Below are 22,299 nucleotides of genomic sequence, written 5' to 3' on the forward strand. Positions count from 1 at the left end.
AATGGTTAAATGATTCCCTTTTCTCTGTAATAATAAAACAGTACCTGTACTTGATCCCAACTAAGATATAATTACCCCTTATTGGGGGCAGAACAGCCCTATTGGGTTTATTTAATGGTTAAATGATTCCCTTTTCTCTGTAATAATAAAACAGTACCTGTACTTGATCCCAACTAAGATATAATTACCCCTTATTGGGGCAGAACAGCCCTATTGGGTTTATTTAATGGTTAAATGATTCCCTTTTCTCTGTAATAATAAAACAGTACCTGTACTTGATCCCAACTAAGATATAATTACCCCTTATTGGGGCAGAACAGCCCTATTGGGTTTAATTACTGTTTAATGTTTTTAGCAATCTTTAGGTAGGAGATCCAAATTACGGAAAGATCCCTTATCCGGAAAACCCCAGGTCCCGAGCATTCAGGATAATGAGTCCCATACCTGTACTCGACAGATCAAACCTACCGATTTTATTTTATTTTTTTTGAGAAAAAAATAAACTTTTTGAAAAACTCCAATTCTCGAAATGATCTAGAAGAAAAAATTCCGAATTGATCTCAAAATTGCTTAGTAAATGTGCCCCTCGAGGTTTGAATTTGTTACAACTGAGTTGGGATTGCACAAACACTCATACTCATACCCGTGACCTGCTCTTTTTTTTTTTTTTTTTAGATGTTTTTTTGTTATTTTTTAGTAATTCAAAAAGGTTCTAAGGTCAGAAGTGCAAGCGACACACAAAGGCTTTGGATTTGGTACCCATTCCGTATTCATTATCTAGGAAATCCTCTGAAATACTTTCAGGGGGTTTATGTAAGGCATAGTTTGCTGGAGAAGTTAGAAGAATCCATGCTTCATGCTCACTAATGAGTCTCGAGGAAGGCAGGCGCGTTTCTCGTTTTCCGTTCTTTCGCTCCCCTCTCTCTGTGTCTCATTTCAGAAAAAATGAGAAGGTCTAAGAGAGAGTGAGACGGGTGATCTTCTCAAAAATACCCAGACCCTAAATTGATTTGCGCCTTTTCATTAACCTGTGTTTGTCTGTAAAGCTATGCAACCCAGGAGACACTGAGCTCACGGGGGACGGGAAGAGACTGTTTTTTAATGTGCTTGGTGAGATTTCTTCAATCTTGTAGGATATCGAGTGAAAGTACTGAGGATTCAGCTTGGAGCTGAAGGAGTTTTGGTGGGACACCACCCTGCTGGTGTACTCGTGAGATCTATAACACATGCAAGAACAAACGGACTGAAGGTCCGTCACTTCGGCCTTGTACCGTTGGCGGCCATGTTGTGTGTCCTCCTGGATGTGGATGATCATGCTGTTACGGTTTCCTGCCAAGGACGCCCGCTCCTCCGCGTCCCTCCTTTCATCCTCACTGTTCATAGTCAGGAACCTGAGAACGACTAAGTTTAGAAACGCCCCAATAACTGTCAGGCCTACTAAAATGTACATAAAGCTAAAAGCCACGTAGAGAGGCTTCTTCTGAAGGGCCCTGTTTTTTTGCAGAGCCACGTAGTCTCCGAAACCTATCGTCGTTAAAGTTATAAAACAGTAATAATAGGACTGAAAGAAACTCCAGTCTTCGTAGTGGGAGAAGGCGGCGGCTCCGATGCAAAGAGTGCCCATGCAGGAGAAGAAGCCAACGGTGACCATGTTCTCCATGGAGACGTCCGTACTGCGCATCCCGCAACATTTCTTGATTCGCTTCAGGAGGTACTTGACAAAGGTGTTCATCCGCTCTCCCAGGCTCTGGAACATGACAAGAGTGAGTGGGATTCCAAGGACGGCGTAGAACATGCAGAAGGCCTTTCCCGCATCAGTTCCTGGAGCTGCGTGTCCGTACCCTGATGGTATAATAGAAATAAAACACATTATTACATATTCTTTTATAGGATTGCAGCATTTAATTTCCTCCAGATCAAGAGTAGACAGGACTTAGCACTGGGGTAGCAGGGTGACTGTTACCCCAATGTATCTATATATGTGTAACCTTGTTATGGGCTAAGGGGGCCCAGCCTGAAGGCCAGTTAGGGGGGGATTTGGGGTGAGTGCTTATTTGTGCCCTGGGTACCCCTGGAACTATAGCAGGGTGACTGTTACCCCAATGTATCTATATATCTGTAACCTTGTTATGGGCTAAGGGGGCCCAGCCTGAAGGCCAGTTAGGGGGGGATTTGGGGTGAGTGCTTATTTGTGCCCTGGGTACCCCTGGAACTATAGCAGGGTGACTGTTACCCCAATGTTTCTATATATCTGTAACCTTGTTATGGGCTAAGGGGGCCCAGCCTGAAGGCCAGTTAGGGGGGGATTTGGGGTGAGTGGATATTTGTGCCCTGGGTACCCCTGGAACTATAGCAGGGTGACTGTTACCCCAATGTATCTATATATCTGTAACCTTGTTATGGGCTAAGGGGGCCCAGCCTGAAGGCCAGTTAGGGGGGGATTTGGGGTGAGTGCTTATTTGTGCCCTGGGTACCCCTGGAACTATAGCAGGGTGACTGTTACCCCAATGTTTCTATATATCTGTAACCTTGTTATGGGCTAAGGGGGCCCAGCCTGAAGGCCAGTTAGGGGGGGATTTGGGGTGAGTGCTTATTTGTGCCCTGGGTACCCCTGGAACTATAGCGGGGTGACTGTTACCCCAATGTTTCTATATATCTGTAACCTTGTTATGGGCTAAGGGGGCCCAGCCTGAAGGCCAGTTAGGGGGGATTGGGGTGAGTGCTTATTTGTGCCCTGGGTACCCCTGGAACTATAGCGGGGTGACTGTTACCCCAATGTTTCTATATATCTGTAACCTTGTTATGGGCTAAGGGGGCCCAGCCTGAAGGCCAGTTAGGGGGGATTAGGGGTGAGTGCTTATTTGTGCCCTGGGTACCCCTGGAACTATAGCAGGGTGACTGTTACCCCAATGTTTCTATATATCTGTAACCTTGTTATGGGCTAAGGGGGCCCAGCCTGAAGGCCAGTTAGGGGGGGATTTGGGGTGAGTGCTTATTTGTGCCCTGGGTACCCCTGGAACTATAGCAGGGTGACTGTTACCCCAATGTTTCTATATATCTGTAACCTTGTTATGGGCTAAGGGGGCCCAGCCTGAAGGCCAGTTAGGGGGGGATTTGGGGTGAGTGCTTATTTGTGCCCTGGGTACCCCTGGAACTATAGCGGGGTGACTGTTACCCCAATGTTTCTATATATCTGTAACCTTGTTATGGGCTAAGGGGGCCCAGCCTGAAGGCCAGTTAGGGGGGGATTTGGGGTGAGTGCTTATTTGTGCCCTGGGTACCCCTGGAACTATAGCGGGGTGACTGTAACCCCAATGTTTCTATATATCTGTAACCTTGTTATGGGGTGACTGTTACTATATTTTTACTAATGGCTTGTACACCAATATCTGAAAACATCTGCACTGGATGCCTAGGAGACAGATATTTCTCAATACAGTTAAAGGCTTCATGTGTAGAATTAACTTCATCCAAATGTGATGTTATTTGCCAGGGCATAATACAATAGCAGTAATTTTCAGCAAATTCCATGAAGAACTAAAAAAAAAACCACAGATGCAATAAAAATAAATATGACTGACATTTATATGCTTGTAGCAATGTGTGGGCTCACTATAATTTTTTTTTTTAATAGCTATTATCGCTGAAGTATCACGGTGGGTATAATATACTCTGTGGTGGGTAATGAAAAGAATAGCAAAATAAATGCTAAACAGTCTTTTTTGTCTCTGAAGGTTACAGGCTAATGCTTCTGCTTGTGGGAAACAAATGTTGCTATTAAACTAGGCAAAGGAGGCATTTCTCTCATATAAAAGGAAATTTCAGGATGTCTAATGGCCAGAAGTACTGGGGCACCTATCTGTGCTAAACTAATAGGAAGTTGCCCCTCCCTTTGCTGCTATAACTGCCCCTACCCTTCTGGGAAGGTTCCCACTAGATGTTGGAACAGTGTTGCTGGGAGTTGCTCCCATTCAGCCACAAGAGCATTAGTGAGGTTGGGCAGTGATGTTGGGGATCAGGCTCACAGTCGGGGTTCAGTTGGGTTGAGGTTAAGAGCTCGGTGCAGTCTGGTTCTACTACTCCCATCTTAGCAAACCCATTCTGTTCTACATTTCTTGGATTTACAACTTAATAACAGTGTCTACAAAATGGCGCCTGGGATTATGAATCCCAAGATTGAAGGACACAAGAGTTAAATCATTTATATAGTGCAAGTAAAATGTATTTTGCTTGTCAAACACAACACAAAACAATTTGGAATTATTTGCTACGATGACAGGCCCCGTTGAATTATGGGAGTGGAAAGACATTATTAATGACACCTAGAACTTTGCAGCAATGTTGTTATCCAGGTTTATTAGCAGAAATGTTTCTCTGCTGTTCATTCTCGGTGTATGCTCCATCTAGTGGTAGCCTGCAGAATCTATAAAGAAATAGCAATAATCTGTGGGTTGGGTTAGAAAAATAGGCGATACTGCCCCTTTAAATGCAGTGTTTGTTGTTCGTAAATAAATTCATGACTCCTGTGAGCCTCGGGGCCGGGAGCCAATGACCTTTCTGTTTTATTCAAAAAGCCATTGGTTCCAGGCAGGCAGCATTGGGATTGGGCCCTGTGGTGACGCATCATCAGAGCGCAGCATTTAATCCAATCACTGCCAAGCTCTATTGGCCATAAGCACCGAGACCAACGTCTGGCAGTTTTCTCTTGTCTGGTTAAAAATGACATTATATTTCTCCTGTTCCACAGCCACGCAGGGTTAATCTTTCTGTTCAGGGTTTTTTTCCCCCTTTCTTTCTGACATTTATTAGTCACATGCTAATTAAAACAGATGCTCCTACGTTAAGGTTTGATACATTTCCAACCACAAAAAGGCTTCAATTTATTGTTGGGAGAAAACAGAGAAAAAATGGATTTACATTCTTGGCTCGAGTACTGTTTTGTTCAAAGGGAAAGTTAAAGTGAGATCCCTCCTGGATCTGGCAATATTCAGTTGGGCAGTTTGGCCGATTTTGACTTTATTGCCTTGCCATAGGAACCGGGCAATTGCTTTACAGCAGGGATCCCCAACCTTTCTTACTCGGGAGCCACAGTCAAATGTAAAAAGACTTGGGGAGCAACACAAGCACCATAAAAGTTCATGGAGGAGCCAAATAAGGGCTGTGATTGGCCATTAGGGGCCTCTATGCACCCTATCAGCTTACAGGGGCTTTATTTGGTAGGGAATCTTGTTTTTATTCAACCAAAACTTGCCCCCAAGTCAGGAATTCAAAAATAACTCCCTGGTTTGGGGGCACTGAGAGCAACACCCAAGGGGTTGGGGAGCAACATGTTGCCCTGAGCCACTGGTTGGGGATCACTGCTTTACAGAGAGCAACATGGACTCCAGGAAATCCCACAGCAGACGAAAAATGAGCCACGATAGTGAGAGCAGTGCATGGTGGCACCTTATTATGCATTGTGTGTGGGCAGAGGTTCAGCCAAATATCTACTAGGACGAGGCCACCATTACTGACAAGGCAAAATGTATTCTGGAACAGTCAGGTTTCCTAAATAACCAAGTCAAAAGCACTCAAAGCTGTCTTCAGATGCACCCAGAATGTTGGTGCCAAGCGCAGAAAGAGAGGGGAATAGCGGGTACAGCAGGGCAAGATGGAGATGGTAGGACATAAAGAAAACATGGTGACTGTAGAGCAAGATAAGTACAGTAGGGCAAGATGGAGATGGTAGGACAAAAAGAAAACATGGTGACTGTAGAGCAAGATAAGTACAGTAGGGCAAGGTGGAGATGGTAGGACAAAAAGAAAACATGGTGACTGTAGAGCAAGATAAGTACAGTAGGGCAAGGTGGAGATGGTAGGACATAAAGAAAACATGGTGACTGTAGAGCAAGATAAGTACAGTAGGGCAAGGTGGAGATGGTAGGACATAAAGAAAACATGGTGACTGTAGAGCAAGATAAGTACAGTAGGGCAAGGTGGAGATGGTAGGACATAAAGAAAACATGGTGACTGTAGAGCACGATAAATACAGTAGGGCAAGGTGGAGATGGTAGGACATAAAGAAAACATGGTGACTGTAGAGCAAGATAAGTACAGTAGGGCAAGGTGGAGATGGTAGGACATAAAGAAAACATGGTGACTGTAGAGCACGATAAATACAGTAGGGCAAGGTGGAGACAATAAATGAGAAGGTCAGGCAAGGTGGAGACTATGGGGGAAGAGACTGTAGGGTAAGATGGTGAAGGTATAACAAGATGCATACAGCAGGGATAGGTGGAGATGTTGGGCAACAGTGTTGGACTGGGACCCCAAAGGCCCACCACAAAACTTAGACCAAGGGCCCACTCCCCAAACTATTTTTCCTTCTTTCCTCACTTAGCCACTTAGTTTTCCAAGTTTCTTTTATTTACATGCTAGCATATATTCTCTATCTTTCCATCTATTTCTCCTCTTTGTTCCCATTCAGAATTAGGGAATGACCATGAAGTAGGCCAAATGGTCAGGAGCAGGAGGGCCCACTAACCCTGGGCCCACCGGGAGTTTTCCTGGTATCCTGGTGGGCCAGTCCGACACTGTAGGTAGATTACCAGTGGCTTTACATATAGGGAGCCAACACTCAACAACATGTAAATGTATAATATGAGAGGGTAAAAGAGAAATTCTGCACTTAACTGCCACCTGAAAATGTACCCAAGCCCCAAAAAAGCACCAAAGATGCTATTGGCACTGCATATTGTCACATCGGGCACCATTCCTTGTGTGGTCTTCTGCCTTCCTCTCCGCCTACGACTTAAATAAGCCCCATTTCCAGCTCTATTTATAGGCGCACATCCTCCTGGCCCTGCCCCCTCAGTAACATCATAGGTGGGGCGGGGCTTGGGCCTATAAATAGAGGAGGAGCCACAGGCAGGTTTGGGCCTTTTGGCTAAGATCAAGTGTAGTATCAGTGGGATATCTCCTAATTAAGGAAGGTATGGAAGTCCCCATCCACTGTGAGGCAGAGGGCAGCTTGATCCTCTGGCCAAAGGGCCACATTGCTTATTAACCCTAAGTTGTCAGCACCCCAGACCTTGCGAACCTGCGGTGCTTTACCTTGGGTGCAATACCTTGGGCCCTGCACTGATCTAGGGAGGAGGTGTGTGGCCATTAGGCTCCTTCTCCCTCTGAAACCAGCCCTGACGTGGGCGCAATTGTTTTTTGGGACTTCTTCGGAGGTCCATTGTCTTCTGATAGGAGGGGTAACGGTAAAAGTGTTCCCCTAGCCTTACGCCAAAGGGACCCTAAAGACCTTTGCTTCCTTTGTGCCATTTGGCCGGGGAGGTGGGGGATAAAGGGGCCCACGCTAGCTCTTGGGTGAAGGTGGGTCTGAAGAAACGGTGTCCTGGGGTTTCTATGGGGACTTGGTCTATTTTTAAGGCTCAGTCCATTGTACCCTTTGCACTTGCACTGGGTTTACTGCAAAAGCACCTACTGGTGCCCGTGGAATCCCATGGGAGGGGGAGGGGCATTTGCGCAGAGATTACGTACATGCATGGCTTAGCGCTTGTGTATTTACCTGCTTGTACGGCGGCTCAGTGTAAGTGTTGTGTGTGCGGGTGTTTAACTCCATTATGTAGATTCTATGCTTTAACACTTCCAGATAATCTTCCCCACTTATCTCTCCAACACGGCACCCACCGCTGCCTTTAATTACCCTGTACTTATTGTGAGAGTTACGGCACATTGTGGGCTTTTTTGTTGTCACAGCAAATGGCTCTCTTGTCACCCTCCTTCATTTCTGTGCATTTTCCTTCCACGATCCTCTATAGAGCCACGCGTTTCAATGGAAACTCCCCGCACGGAACCTTTGGAACGTTTCTATAACTGGGAACATTCTTTCTCCCAATGCTTTTCATATATACAGCTTTCCACTCTTAGCGTGCAATTGGCATTGTGGATAATCCATGGTAAATAGAAACAACTGAGCAAAAGGAACAATGGACTCTCTTCGCTGATAACCCTGGTAGATAAGGGGAATTCGACCCAAAAAAGTAACTGTAATTGCTATATTAACCATTGTCTGTCTGGCTGTTTACATGCTCTGCTCTGCTGGTCATATATTATGGTTAAATGTGATGGACGTACGTCTTTTTTCAACCTAACTTACTATGTAATGTAATGTAATCATTTAGATTGTCCATAGGTTAAGCCTTGCCCGTGGTTTTCAAGATAAAACAAGGTATGTATTTGGCTGTTGGAGTAATAGATTAACAGGCATTGGCCAACCCAACAACCAACCAGATCCTTCAACCAACCCATATCTATAGTACATGGATATTGGCTGTGATTGGGTGGCCACCATCAGGGTCGGACTGGGGGTTGCAGGGCCCACCGGGGCTCCCGCCCCAGGAGCCCCCCTAACCCCCCTGCAGGGTCCCCCACCCGACGTCCTCCCCGAGCGCGCATAAATTTAACACGTCGGGCAGAGGAGGCGCCGGCAAGGGCCAGGTCAGGTCTGGGCCACCGGGGCTCACTAGGAACAGGGCCCACTGGGAATTTTCCCGGTGGCCCGGTGGCCCAGTCCAACCCTTGCCACCATGCGCACACATAACCATTGAAAACTTGTTTTTTGGGCATCAATGGCCGCCTTAAGACAAGAGAAAGAGTGGAGCCCTAAGGGCCATATTCAGATTCGATACAGTAGCCACAAACAATTACTTAAATCAAATCGGTTTAATCCAGAGCAAATTGTTTTGTGTCAATGCCATTCAGATTGATCAGCTGGGAAATATGGTTGAATATTTTCCATATGGTCAATGGGGTGATTGATCTAATTTCTGGGGGGATGGCCCATTTGGGCGATTCCAAATCTCAGACCAGTAGGAGATACTGGGGGGTCTTAAGGTCCCCATACACAAGCCGATCCACTCGTTTGGCGGTGTCGCCAAGTGAGCGGATCTTCTCCCGATATCCCCACCTACGGATAGGCGATATCAGGAGAATCCAGGATAATTCGATCATCTGGCCCAGGGGCCAAATGATCCAATTCTAACGATGGGCATAGGAAAAGTTGGCTCGTTGATGCGGTCCCCGATCCGACTAGATATTCTAACCTGCCCGATCGAGATCTGGCCAATTTTAGGCCAGATATCGGTCGGGCAGGCCCATCGTTAGTGCCCATACACGGGCCGATTAGCTGTTGAATCAGTCTAAGGGACCCATATCGGCAGCCAGAATCGGCCCGTGTATGGGGACCTTAAGATGTTCATAGCCTGAAGGTTATCAACAGGAGAACTCCATGGAATTTAAATCTGCCCCTAAGTGGTACAGGCAGAATTCTAATCAATTCCATGCATTCCATCATAATGCACTTGATTTTAATTCAATAATACACTCTTAATTACTTAATTGGGGATGGAAAATGTCAACAACTCATCTCAAGCTCAGGCTTTCCAGTTCCCATCCCTGAGCCCAATGATTTACTATCCTCCCCCCAGGACACATCATCAACTGGATTGCTGATTAACTTCTAGTGGAATGATAATAAAAGTGTATTATTTACTCTGCCATACCAGCGCCCCCCCTGTAGAACACGACGCTCAATCAAACATAAGAAAAAAAAACATTTGGAACTCTTAAATTATTGACAGAGAGAGCAAAGTAATAGCCTGAAATGCTTTTAGCTTAATTGGCCAATATTTTAATAGACAATTTCATCTGGCGTGGTTCCATTCTTTCTAACTTTGTACACGAATAAACTGCTGAGCTGGCCCCCGTCATGATGGGATTATTACTGGGAATGATGGTTCTGTATCAGGGGAACAAAGGCCTCTATGATCTTATATTGGCCAAAGCCACGTCGACTTATAGTTCAGTTGATCCATCACTTGGGGCTGAGTTACCTCTTGTTGGTCATATATTGTAGACGTATTAACTATTACGTTTAGGGCAATTAGTTACTCTATGTAGGTAGAGAACATATGCTGCCATACCATTTCTCACCAGTAGATGTCAGACTTATTTGATCACACCTTGGAGATCCAAGCTTTGGTCAAAGTGGCCTTTTGCTCGTTACCAAATTACAGATAAAGGAAAATAGTTTGCTGCCCAAATTTCACCCTAATTGACACTTATCTAGAAGAGTGAAAAGGCTCTCTCCCCAAACTTTAAGCTAACTGGCATTCAGATGGACCCCCTGTAGGTCCAACCTTTGGCCCTGGACCTCCATGAAGGACTAAGCTTTGGTCAGGCTTCCCCATAGCTATTGAAATTAGTACAGATATAGAAAATATTAGTTTATCGTGCATTCAGTCATAATTTCCAGAATATCTAGGACAGAAACGACATATTTATGGCCAAATATTACACCAATTGACCTCCAATCTGGGCTTTTAGGCATATCTAGGAAAGCAAATGACCATTCTCCGCAGTTCTCATTCTAACTGGCCTTCAGGCTGAGCCCCTATGTCACTGCTTCAAGTCCTCCCCAGGGGGCAGCCATACAGCTTTGCTGTAGATACACATATGCTAAGGAAGATACAACACTTGTCAACAAGGGGACTTGGACAACCTTTGCAACTAGACCTTCAACCATCCAACCCAATGCCAAACCAACCACTTAACTGGCCAATATTTCTGCAATCCAGAAATAAATCTATGGTTATGACTACCAGCCATGGCTTTCCAGGAAGCAATTTGGGCAAAAAGAAGGATTCACCCCTACTATTGACCTTCTAGATGGTGAAGTGTGATGTATGGTAGAAACCATATGGACCTCACCCAATAGTTTGGGAGAAACAGACAACTTTAAGATAATTCTAAAACTTTTTTCCCCATCTTGATATTTTTTAGTTGCTAATCCTTGGTAAATAAATATTCATACACTGACGCTTGTGCCACTGGAGTTGGACCGCCACCATCACAAACACTTCATTGATTAAGAGATTCGCTCTAATCCACATGCAGTCTCATCCAAACGTCTCCGGCCCACACGGAATGTCTGATTCTGCCCTTAGTGAAGGAGCACATCATATAACGAGCCCATTAGTAGGCACTTAGGCGCCCAGCAGGCTATTGGTTGAGCATTCACGGATGCTGCTCAGTCAAATCCAATCAGCGGCCATTGGCCAATATTGCCATTAGTACTGCCAGCAGAAGAGCGGATCGGTACCTAGAACTCTACACTTACCATCAAGACGTGATTAATGCTCTAATTTATGCCAAGTCTGATTGACTAAGATTATTAGTGACTTATCTCTGAATCACACAATGACAATATCTGCCAACCACTTGCAAACTTTATTCCGTCACGTGACTGCTACTAATGCCGCTATTGCTCATTCTCCATGTAAATCTGTCTTTGCAGTGAAAAACAAGCCAAAGTGAACTGTGCATTTCGGGGTTACTTAAAGCAACAGGATACACCCCATTTGAACATAAGGCTGAACATACTTTTTGCCTATTGTTTTCATTAATAAGTATCCATGGTGTCTGATCCTTCTGGCACAAAACAAGAACATGAAGCCAGTTTCACTGCCAGTACTTCCTGTCCCTTAGAACAAAGGAGCTCATTAAACTAATTACCAGGCCACTGATAAGCCCCTGATAATGAACAACTCAAAGGCTGCTGCTTAGATAAGGGGGGTGGTGTTGTTTGTAGGGAGCTCTGAACAAATTGACCTTTTTATAAAGGAAGGGTAGGGTGAGATAAGTGAAAATAGGCACCTTGTGCCTTTATATGGTCACTGACTTCTAATATCCTTATCATTTACAGTAGGGGGTACATTATCCCTTATAATACATGAGTGATACTCAGAGTTCCCTGTATAACTCAGCCTGCAGCCTTGTGCCTTTATATGGGGGGCACAGAACCCCTCAGTGACTGCTAATATCCTTATCATTTACAGTAGGGGGTACATTATCCCTTATAATACATGAGTGATACTCAGAGTTCCCTGTATAACTCAGCCTGCAGCCTTGTGCCTTTATATGGGCACAGAACCCCTCAGTGACTGCTAATATCCTTATCATTTACAGTAGGGGGTTCATTATCCCGTATAATACATGAGTGATACTCAGAGTTCCCTGTATAACTCAGCCTGCAGCCTTGTGCCTTTATATGGGGGGCACAGAACCCCTCAGTGACTGCTAATATCCTTATCATTTACAGTAGGGGGTTCATTATCCCGTATAATACATGAGTGATACTCAGAGTTCCCTGTATAACTCAGCCTGCAGCCGTGTGCCTTTATATGGGGGGCACAGAACCCCTCAGTGACTGCTAATATCCTTATCATTTACAGTAGGGGGTACATTACCCCTTATAATACATGAGTGATACTCAGAGTTCCCTGTATAACTCAGCCTGCAGCCTTGTGCCTTTATATGGGCACAGAACCCCTCAGTGACTGCTAATATCCTTATCATTTACAGTAGGGGGTACATTATCTCTTATAATACATGAGTGATACTCGTAGTTCCCTGTATAACTCAGCCTGCAGCCTTGTGCCTTTATATGGGGGGCACAGAACCCCTCAGTGACTGCTAATATCCTTATCATTTACAGTAGGGGGTACATTATCCCTTATAATACATGAGTGATACTCAGAGTTCCCTGTATAACTCAGCCTGCAGCCTTGTGCCTTTATATGGACACAGAACCCCTCAGTGACTGCTAATATCCTTATCATTTACAGTAGGGGGTACATTATCCCTTATAATACATGAGTGATACTCAGAGTTCCCTGTATAACTCAGCCTGCAGCCTTGTGCCTTTATATGGGCACAGAACCCCTCAGTGACTGCTAATATCCTTATCATTTACAGTAGGGGGTACATTATCTCTTATAATACATGAGTGATACTCAGAGTTCCCTGTATAACTCAGCCTGCAGCCTTGTGCCTTTATATGGGCACAGAACCCCTCAGTGACTGCTAATATCCTTATCATTTACAGTAGGGGGTACATTATCCCTTATAATACATGAGTGATACTCAGAGTTCCCTGTATAACTCAGCCTGCAGCCTTGTGCCTTTATATGGGCACAGAACCCCTCAGTGACTGCTAATATCCTTATCATTTACAGTAGGGGGTACATTATCTCTTATAATACATGAGTGATACTCAGAGTTCCCTGTATAACTCAGCCTGCAGCCTTGTGCCTTTATATGGGGGGCACAGAACCCCTCAGTGACTGCTAATATCCTTATCATTTACAGTAGGGGGTACATTATCCCTTATAATACATGAGTGATACTCAGAGTTCCCTGTATAACTCAGCCTGCAGCCTTGTGCCTTTATATGGGCACAGAACCCCTCAGTGACTGCTAATATCCTTATCATTTACAGTAGGGGGTACATTATCTCTTATAATACATGAGTGATACTCAGAGTTCCCTGTATAACTCAGCCTGCAGCCTTGTGCCTTTATATGGGCACAGAACCCCTCAGTGACTGCTAATATCCTTATCATTTACAGTAGGGGGTACATTATCCCTTATAATACATGAGTGATACTCAGAGTTCCCTGTATAACTCAGCCTGCAGCCTTATGCCTTTATATGGGCACAGATCCCCTCAGTGACTGCTAATATCCTTATCATTTACAGTAGGGGGTACATTATCCCTTATAATACATGAGTGATACTCAGAGTTCCCTGTATAACTCAGCCTGCAGCCTTGTGCCTTTATATGGGGGGCACAGAACCCCTCAGTGACTGCTAATATCCTTATCATTTACAGTAGGGGGTACATTATCCCTATATTACTCTCAAACCTTTGTTACAGAGCCAAACATGTCACAGTTCCACTTGTCATTTACAAATGCAATATCTCACTTTCCCCTCCTGATTGGTTAATATTTAATCTTTGCTGTAGGAACGACGGTTATAACCGTGACGCAAGTAACACGACCGCGTTGCCATCTAAATATTGATGTTCCGCGGTTATTGTCCCATTGTAAAACCTACGGATCCGCGTGAGATCCCTGGGAATTGTTTTTATTGTGCATTGATTGGCTCAGAGCCACATTCCCTGCGTTGCTGCCGCTGGAGACTCGCCGCCGCCGCCGCCGCGGAATAATATTTTATTATTTGCCGAATGGATCTGTGTCGGATTAGGGGAATAATAATGCTACTTTCACCGGTGGCGGAGTTTGTGAGCGCAATTTAGAGCGAGCTTTGAAACCCTCCCATTCAGCGCAGCTTATCTGTGAAGGGCTCTTGTGTGGGTCTATTAGAATCACAAGCGGCAGCAAATAAACTCGTCGCAGGACAATGGCGCGGCCGGGAGCTTTCAGCTAAAGCTTCGCCTTTGAAGCCGCAGTAATTGGATTTTTTACCAGCCGCGATACACACTGATGCAGAGTACGATAAAGCGCACAATACGGACGCAATCATTACTTGTGGTGAAACGTGTTGTTTGTATCGGTGTGAGCCGGAGAAAACCTCAACGCATCCCATTGGCGCGGCGAGACGCCGTTATGTAGTGCCATCAGCTTCTGGTCCTTGGAACTTACACTCATTCTCATATTTTCCATACAGTTCGAAAACAGAATTCTAAGCAATTTTGCAATTTACATTCATTATAAATTTGCAATGGTTTTTGTATATATAATTGTTATTAGAAGCAGTGTTTGTCCCTTTCTATTCCCTGCCCTGGGGGCTCTGACTGAAACAATGTAACACAAGGAGCAGCCTGACAGACCTGACTCGCTGGGGGAGACTGACCCCTGAAACACTGTAACACAAGGCAGCAGCCTGACAGACCCGACTCGCTGGGGGAGACTGACCCCTGAAACACTGTAACACAAGGCAGCAGCCTGACAGACCTGACTCGCTGGGGGAGACTGACCCCTGAAACACTGTAACACAAGGCAGCAGCCTGACAGACCTGACTCGCTGGGGGAGACTGACCCCTGAAACACTGTAACACAAGGCAGCAGCCTGACAGACCTGACTCGCTGGGGGAGACTGACCCCTGAAACACTGTAACACAAGGCAGCAGCCTGACAGACCTGACTCGCTGGGGGAGACTGACCCCTGAAACAGTGTAACACAAGGCAGCAGCCTGACAGACCTGACTCGCTGGGGGAGACTGACCCCTGAAACAATGTAACACAGGGCAGCAGCCTGACAGACCTGACTCACTGGGGGAGACTGACCCCTGAAACAATGTAACACAGGGCAGCAGCCTGACAGACCTGACTCGCTGGAGGAGACTGACCCCTGAAACAGTGTAACACAAGGCAGCAGCCTGACAGACCTGACTCGCTGGGGGAGACTGACCCCTGAAACACTGTAACACAAGGCAGCAGCCTGACAGACCTGACTCGCTGGGGGAGACTGACCCCTGAAACACTGTAACACAAGGCAGCAGCCTGACAGACCTGACTCGCTGGGGGAGACTGACCCCTGAAACACTGTAACACAAGGCAGCAGCCTGACAGACCTGACTCGCTGGAGGAGACTGACCCCTGAAACAATGTAACACAAGGCAGCAGCCTGACAGACCTGACTCGCTGGGGGAGACTGACCCCTGAAACACTGTAACACAAGGCAGCAGCCTGACAGACCTGACTCACCTTTACATTAACTTTTAATATGTTATAGAATGTCCTATTCTATATAGCAGCTTTGCAATTGGTCTTCATTATTTATTCTTTGTATAAGTTATTTGCCTTTCCCTCCTGCCTCTTTCCAGCTTTCAAATGGGGGTCTCTGACCCCGGCAGCCAAAAACTATTGCTCTGTGTGCTTACAAATGTATTATTATTGTTACTTTGTATTACTTATCTTACTATTCATCCCCTCTCCTATTCATATTCCAGTCTGTCATTTAACCCACTGCCTGGTTGCTAAGGTAAACAAGACCCTAGCAACCAGGTGGCTACTGAAATTCCAAACTGGAGAGCTGCTGAACAAAACACAAAATAACCAAAAACAAACCCCACAAAAAAATAACAAAATGAAGCCCAATTGCAAACTGCCTCAGAGTAATGATGTCTATATCATATTAAAAGTTAATTTAAAGGTGAACAAGAACGGATTCTGAAACATAAGATACAGGCGGTTTGTTTGTTTTTTTTGAAAAGCAAGGATCCACCAGTCTCTAAGGGGCAGATTTACTAGCAATCACATTTGATAAGTCATGATAATTTGTAAGTTGATCATACGAAAGTTTCTCAAGAATTCTGATGAAAGTTTTACAAAATGTTTGATAATATAATTGCCATTTCTCCCTATACAGGAAGTGCTCCAGCGGCCATTTTAGGAGCATTGGCGCTCATGCTGAGAAAAGAATATTGTGTATAAGTTTCACTTGAAACTTTGTTGGGTAGAAAACAGTGATGGGATTAACTTCCCCTTGAAACTGTGTAAAATAGAAAACAATGAGGGGATTAACTTCCCCTTGAAACTGTGTAAAATAGAAAACAATGAGGGGATTAACTTCCCCTTGAAACTGTGTAAAATAGAAAACAATGAGGGGATTAACTTCCCCTTGAAACTGTGTAAAATAGAAAACAATGAGGGGATTAACTTCCCCTTGAAACTGTGTAAATTAGAAAACAATGAGGGGATTAACTTCCCCTTGAAACTGTGTAAAATAGAAAACAATGATGGGATTAACTTCCCCTTGAAACTGTGTAAAATAGAAAACAATGAGGGGATTAACTTCCCCTTGAAACTGTGTAAAATAGAAAACAGTGATGGGATTAACTTCCCCTTGAAACTGTGTAAAATAGAAAACAGTGATGGGATTAACTTCCCCTTGAAACTGTGTAAAATAGAAAACAATGATGGGATTAACTTCCCCTTGAAACTGTGTAAAATAGAAAACAATGATGGGATTAACTTCCCCTTGAAACTGTGTAAAATAGAAAACAATGATGGGATTAACTTCCCCTTGAAACTGTGTAAAATAGAAAACAATGATGGGATTAACTTCCCCTTGAAACTGTGTAAAATAGAAAACAGTGATGGGATTAACTTCCCCTTGAAACTGTGTAAAATAGAAAACAGTGATGGGATTAACTTCCCCTTGAAACTGTGTAAAATAGAAAACAATGATGGGATTAACTTCCCCTTAAACTTTGTGAAATAGAAAACAGTGATGGGATTAATTTCCCCTTAAACTTTGTGAAATAGAAAACAATGATGGGATTAATTTCCCCTTGAAACTGTGTGAAATAGAAAACAATGATGGGATTAACTTCCCCTTAAACTTTGTGAAATAGAAAACAGTGATGGGATTAATTTCCCCTTAAACTGTGTGAAATAGAAAACAATGATGGGATTAACTTCCCCTTGAAACTGGGTGAAATAGAAAACAATGATGGGATTAACTTCCCCTTGAAACTGGGTGAAATAGAAAACAATGATGGGATTAACTTCCCCTTAAACTTTGTGAAATAGAAAACAATGATGGGATTAACTTCCCCTTGAAACTGGGTGAAATAGAAAACAATGATGGGATTAACTTCCCCTTGAAAGTGTGTGAAACAGAAAACAATGATGGGATTAACTTCCCCTTGAAACTGGGTGAAATAGAAAACAATGATGGGATTAACTTCCCCTTGAAACTGGGTGAAATAGAAAACAATGATGGGATTAACTTCCCCTTAAACTTTGTGAAACAGAAAACAATGATGGGATTAACTTCTCCTTGAAACTGGGCGAAATAGAAAACAATGAGGGGATTAATTTCTCCTTGAAACTGGGTGAAATAGAAAACAATGAGGGATTAACTTCCCCTTGAAACTGGGTGAAATAGAAAACAATGATGGGATTAACTTCCCCTTGAAACTGGGTGAAATAGAAAACAATGATGGGATTAACTTCCCCTTGAAACTGGGTGAAATAGAAAACAATGATGGGATTAACTTCCCCTTGAAACTGGGTGAAATAGAAAACAATGATGGGATTAACTTCCCCTTAAACTTTGTGAAATAGAAAACAATGATGGGATTAACTTCCCCTTGAAAGTGTGTGAAACAGAAAACAATGATGGGATTAACTTCCCCTTGAAACTGGGTGAAATAGAAAACAATGATGGGATTAACTTCCCCTTGAAACTGGGTGAAATAGAAAACAATGATGGGATTAACTTCCCCTTGAAACTGGGTGAAATAGAAAACAATGATGGGATTAACTTCCCCTTAAACTTTGTGAAACAGAAAACAATGATGGGATTAACTTCTCCTTGAAACTGGGCGAAATAGAAAACAATGAGGGGATTAATTTCTCCTTGAAACTGGGTGAAATAGAAAACAGTGATGGGATTAACTTCCCCTTGAAACTGTGTAAAATAGAAAACAGTGATGGGATTAACTTCCCCTTGAAACTGTGTAAAATAGAAAACAGTGATGGGATTAACTTCCCCTTGACTGTGTATGAAAGCCCTGGTTTTATCGCCATGGGTTTGTTTACATTTCCAAAGTGCTCCACACCCTGTGTTGCCCCGATAACTGCCCCCATGAACATAAATACCACATATCCTAGAAAGGGCCAAGAATTCTGCAGACTTAAAGGGGTTGTTCACCTCTGAGTTAACATGTAGAGAGTAATATTCTGAGACAGTTTGCAATTGGTCTTCATTTATTATTATTTGTGGGTTTTTTTTTATTATTTCAGTGTTTGTTCAGCAGCTCTCCAGTTTCAGCAGCTATCTGGTTGCTATGGTCCAAATTACCTTAGCAACCAGGGAGTGGTTTGAATGAGAGACAGGAATATGAATAGGGTAGGGGCTGAATAGAAAGAGAAGGAATAAAAAGTAACAATAACAATAAAACTGGAGCCTCACAGAGCAATAGGATTTGGCTGCCGGGGTCAGTGACCCCCATTTGAAAGCTGCAGGGAGTTAGAAGTATTTATTCATTTGAAAACTATAAAAAATAAATAATGAAGACCAATTGAAAAGTTGCTTAGACTTGCCCATTCTATAACATACTAAAAGTTAACCTAAAGGGGAACTGACCCTAATGTTACGTATTTAAGGTTTACAGACATTTTTTTCTGAGAGACTGACCCAATGGATTGTATTTTATGCCCCGTTTGATCTAACGCGCCCTTAGTTACACCTATATACACAATATATATATATATTATAGAAGGTTCGGCCAAGATGGAGAAGGGGAATCTGACAAAGATCAGAAAGCAGCGTTGGCGCCAGATGGTTCCGTTACAGATGAGCAAACCGTGGGCATAAAGCCTCTGCCTGGGTTTCCATTGCATAATAACCGCATCTGCCCAGAATAGAATCGCGGCTGTACGTACGCGGATACTAACGGCTCTGTGGGTTAAACCTACGTCCCTCCCTGGCCGAGCTCCCAGCGTCCCCAGCTCCAAAGCTTCGGCAGATGTTCCTTTTTCATTTCAATGTTTTTGTTTTTGGGTTCTCGCGAGCTCGATATAAAGATGCCAAGGACGGAACTTGTAAATAGCTTTATATAATCCCGTTTGGCGCCGCGACCACAGATGGCAACTTTTTTTTTTCTGTTTCTTCTCCTTTCTTTGTGCCCATTTAAAGTAGGGGTGCACCAAATCCACTATTTTTGGATTCAGCCGAACCCTGAATCCTTCGTGAAAGATTCGTCCGAAAACCAAACCGAATCTGAATTGGCATTTGCTAATTAAGGGAGGGCTAAAAAGAGCCAAATTTTTCAACTTCTGTGTTTATGTGTCAAAAAGTCATGGGATTTTATGGATTCGGTTTGGCCAGGAGCATGGATACGGCCGACTCCTGCCGAAAAAGGCTGAATCTTGGCCGAATCCTGGATTCGGTGCATCCGTAGTTCAAAGAAAGAAGTATGAGTATTTCGCCATTAGCAATTTTTTTTCTCCAAACTGCCATAAAAATTGGGCGCAACAAAAATTTGCTGAGGGGTTCTCTTATTGAGAGATTATTTCTCCCAGTGGCACTTCATGGTCAGTGCTAGTGATGGGCGAAATGTTTCGCCAGGCATGGATTTGCGGCGAATTTCCGCGTTTCGCCATTAGCGGATTGTTTCGCGAAACGGATGAAAAAATTCGCAGCGGAAAAATTCGACGTACGCCCAAAATAATAGCCGCGGGCGGCGAAACAATAGCCGCGCGACAAAATAATAGCCGCGGGCGACGAAACAATAGCCACACGAAAAATAATAGCCGCAGGCGACTAAACAATAGCCGCGGGCAACTAAACAATAGCCGCGCGACAAAATAATAGCCGCGGGCGACTAAACAATAGCCGCACGAAAAATAATAGCCGCGGGCGACTAAACAATAGCCGCGCGACAAAATAATATCCGCGGGCGACGAAACAATAGCCGCACGGCAAAATAATAGCTGCGGGCGACGAAACAATAGCCGCGCGACAAAATAATAGCTGCGGGTGACGAAACAATAGCCGCGCGACAAAATAATAGCCGCGGGCGACGAAACAATAGCCGCACGAAAAATAATAGCCGCGGGCGACTAAACAATACCTGCGGGCGACAAAACAATAGCCGCACGACAAAATAATAGCTGCGGGCGACTAAACAATAGCCGCGCGACAAAATAATAGCCGCGGGCGACTAAACAATAGCCGCGCGACAAAATAATATCCGCGGGCGACGAAACAATAGCCGCACGGCAAAATAATAGCTGCGGGCGACTAAACAATAGCCGCGCGACAAAATAATAGCCGCGGGCGACTAAACAATAGCCGCGCGACAAAATAATATCCGCGGGCGACGAAACAATAGCCGCACGGCAAAATAATAGCTGCGGGCGACGAAACAATAGCCGCGCGACAAAATAATATCCGCGGGCGACGAAACAATAGCCGCACGGCAAAATAATAGCTGCGGGCGACGAAACAATAGCCGCGCGACAAAATAATAGCTGCGGGTGACGAAACAATAGCCGCGCGACAAAATAATAGCTGCGGGCGACAAATTTTTTTTGTCGCACGACATTTTCGCCGTTTCGCGGATCTTTTTAAAGATTCGCAAATTTTTCGGCGAAGCGAAACAGAACAGATTCGCTCATCACTAGTCAGTGCCCATTTCCACCATTGGTTCCCTGTATATCCAGTGAGAAGCTACATAGGCCCAATGGGGTTGCATGTAACTGGAAGGTGACCTTACTGGGGGCGCCAAGTCCCCCCAATGAGCGCAAAGGCAAATCTGAGGTACTAGGCTTGAGTCTCTTCTTGAAAAAATTCCTGGCATGGGGTACTTGGCTGGAGGGCCCCACTCCTCCATCTTGTTTTTTTTAATCATGCAATTAGTCCTTGGGCACAGTACCTAGACCTAGCAGGTCTAGCCAGCCATACACGTTAAGATTTTTAAAAGATCTTTCCATTATAGCAGGACCAGGCTTATATTGAAACGATCGTTTAAAAGTATGATTTGTCCGTCAGCAAAAACGACCGTTTCAAGCAATATCGTCTAGTTGAAGGTAGCGAAACAACCTGATTGGTCAAAAAGAGACAAGAAAAATGGGCTTGTGGCGCTCCGCAGTCAAGTATTCTGGGTCCATGTGTCCATTGTTTCCCCCTCCCCTCCAGCTCAGCTTTCATTCCCCTCTAAAGGGAAACTATCCCCCCAAACAATGTAGGTCTCTATACAAATATATTGCATAAACAGCTCATATGTAAAACCCTGCTTCATCTAAATAAACCATTTTCATAAAAATATACTTTTTAGCAGTATGTGCCATTGGGTAATCCTAAATAGGAAACTGCCATTTTATGTACTAAGGGCCGCCCCCTGGGATCATAGGAGTCACAGTGCACACAAACAAGCCAAGGCACACATACATGCTAGGCCCCATCAGCCAATGAATGGGCAGAGTTCTGCCTTTTGCTCCCACACTACTTCCTGTTACAGTTAGAGCTGCATCACTTCCTGTCAGCTGATCTCTGAGGGAGCACACAGCCCATCACTAAATGGCGGCTCAAGGGAAAGGATGTAAAAGGGCAATATTTACTGATATATATATTCCAGTTTGGGGAGAGTCTTTAATTGGCCACTTAGTATAATATAAACTATCTGTTGGTTACGTATTCATTCTGGGGGTTTAGTTTCCCTTTAAGTTCCGCTGATTTCAATGCACAGTACAATGTCACTTGCAGTACAGCATTCTGACTGATGGAGGCGCCAAACCCTTTCCACCAATGCAGCTAAAATGAAGTTTTAAATCCAATAACATGGGAACTAAACCTCTTGTTGTTCTGTATAATCATTCGGACGCTGTACAGAACAAACGGACTGGGCCACCTGGTGGGCCCCGGCGGGCCAGACCCTCCCCTTGCCGGCGCACCCCCTGCCCGACTGCCCCTCCCCTGATGCGTTAAATT

General features: G+C 44.3%; 1 protein-coding gene across 1 annotated transcript in view; it reads right to left on the reverse strand.

The window, feature by feature from the left end:
* Positions 1–481: 481 nt before the first annotated feature.
* The window catches only part of kcnk9 (potassium channel, two pore domain subfamily K, member 9), a 76,558-nt gene continuing 54,740 nt past the window's right edge, over positions 482–22,299 (reverse strand). The window contains exon 2 of the mRNA XM_004915035.4: positions 482–1,842. Within this exon, the coding sequence (XP_004915092.1) occupies positions 1,001–1,842 (842 nt within the window). The 3' untranslated portion in view covers positions 482–1,000. The remainder of the gene's footprint in view (positions 1,843–22,299) is intronic.

This window comes from Xenopus tropicalis, chromosome 6, assembly GCF_000004195.4.
Source record: "Xenopus tropicalis strain Nigerian chromosome 6, UCB_Xtro_10.0, whole genome shotgun sequence".
Lineage (NCBI taxonomy): Eukaryota > Metazoa > Chordata > Amphibia > Anura > Pipidae > Xenopus > Xenopus tropicalis.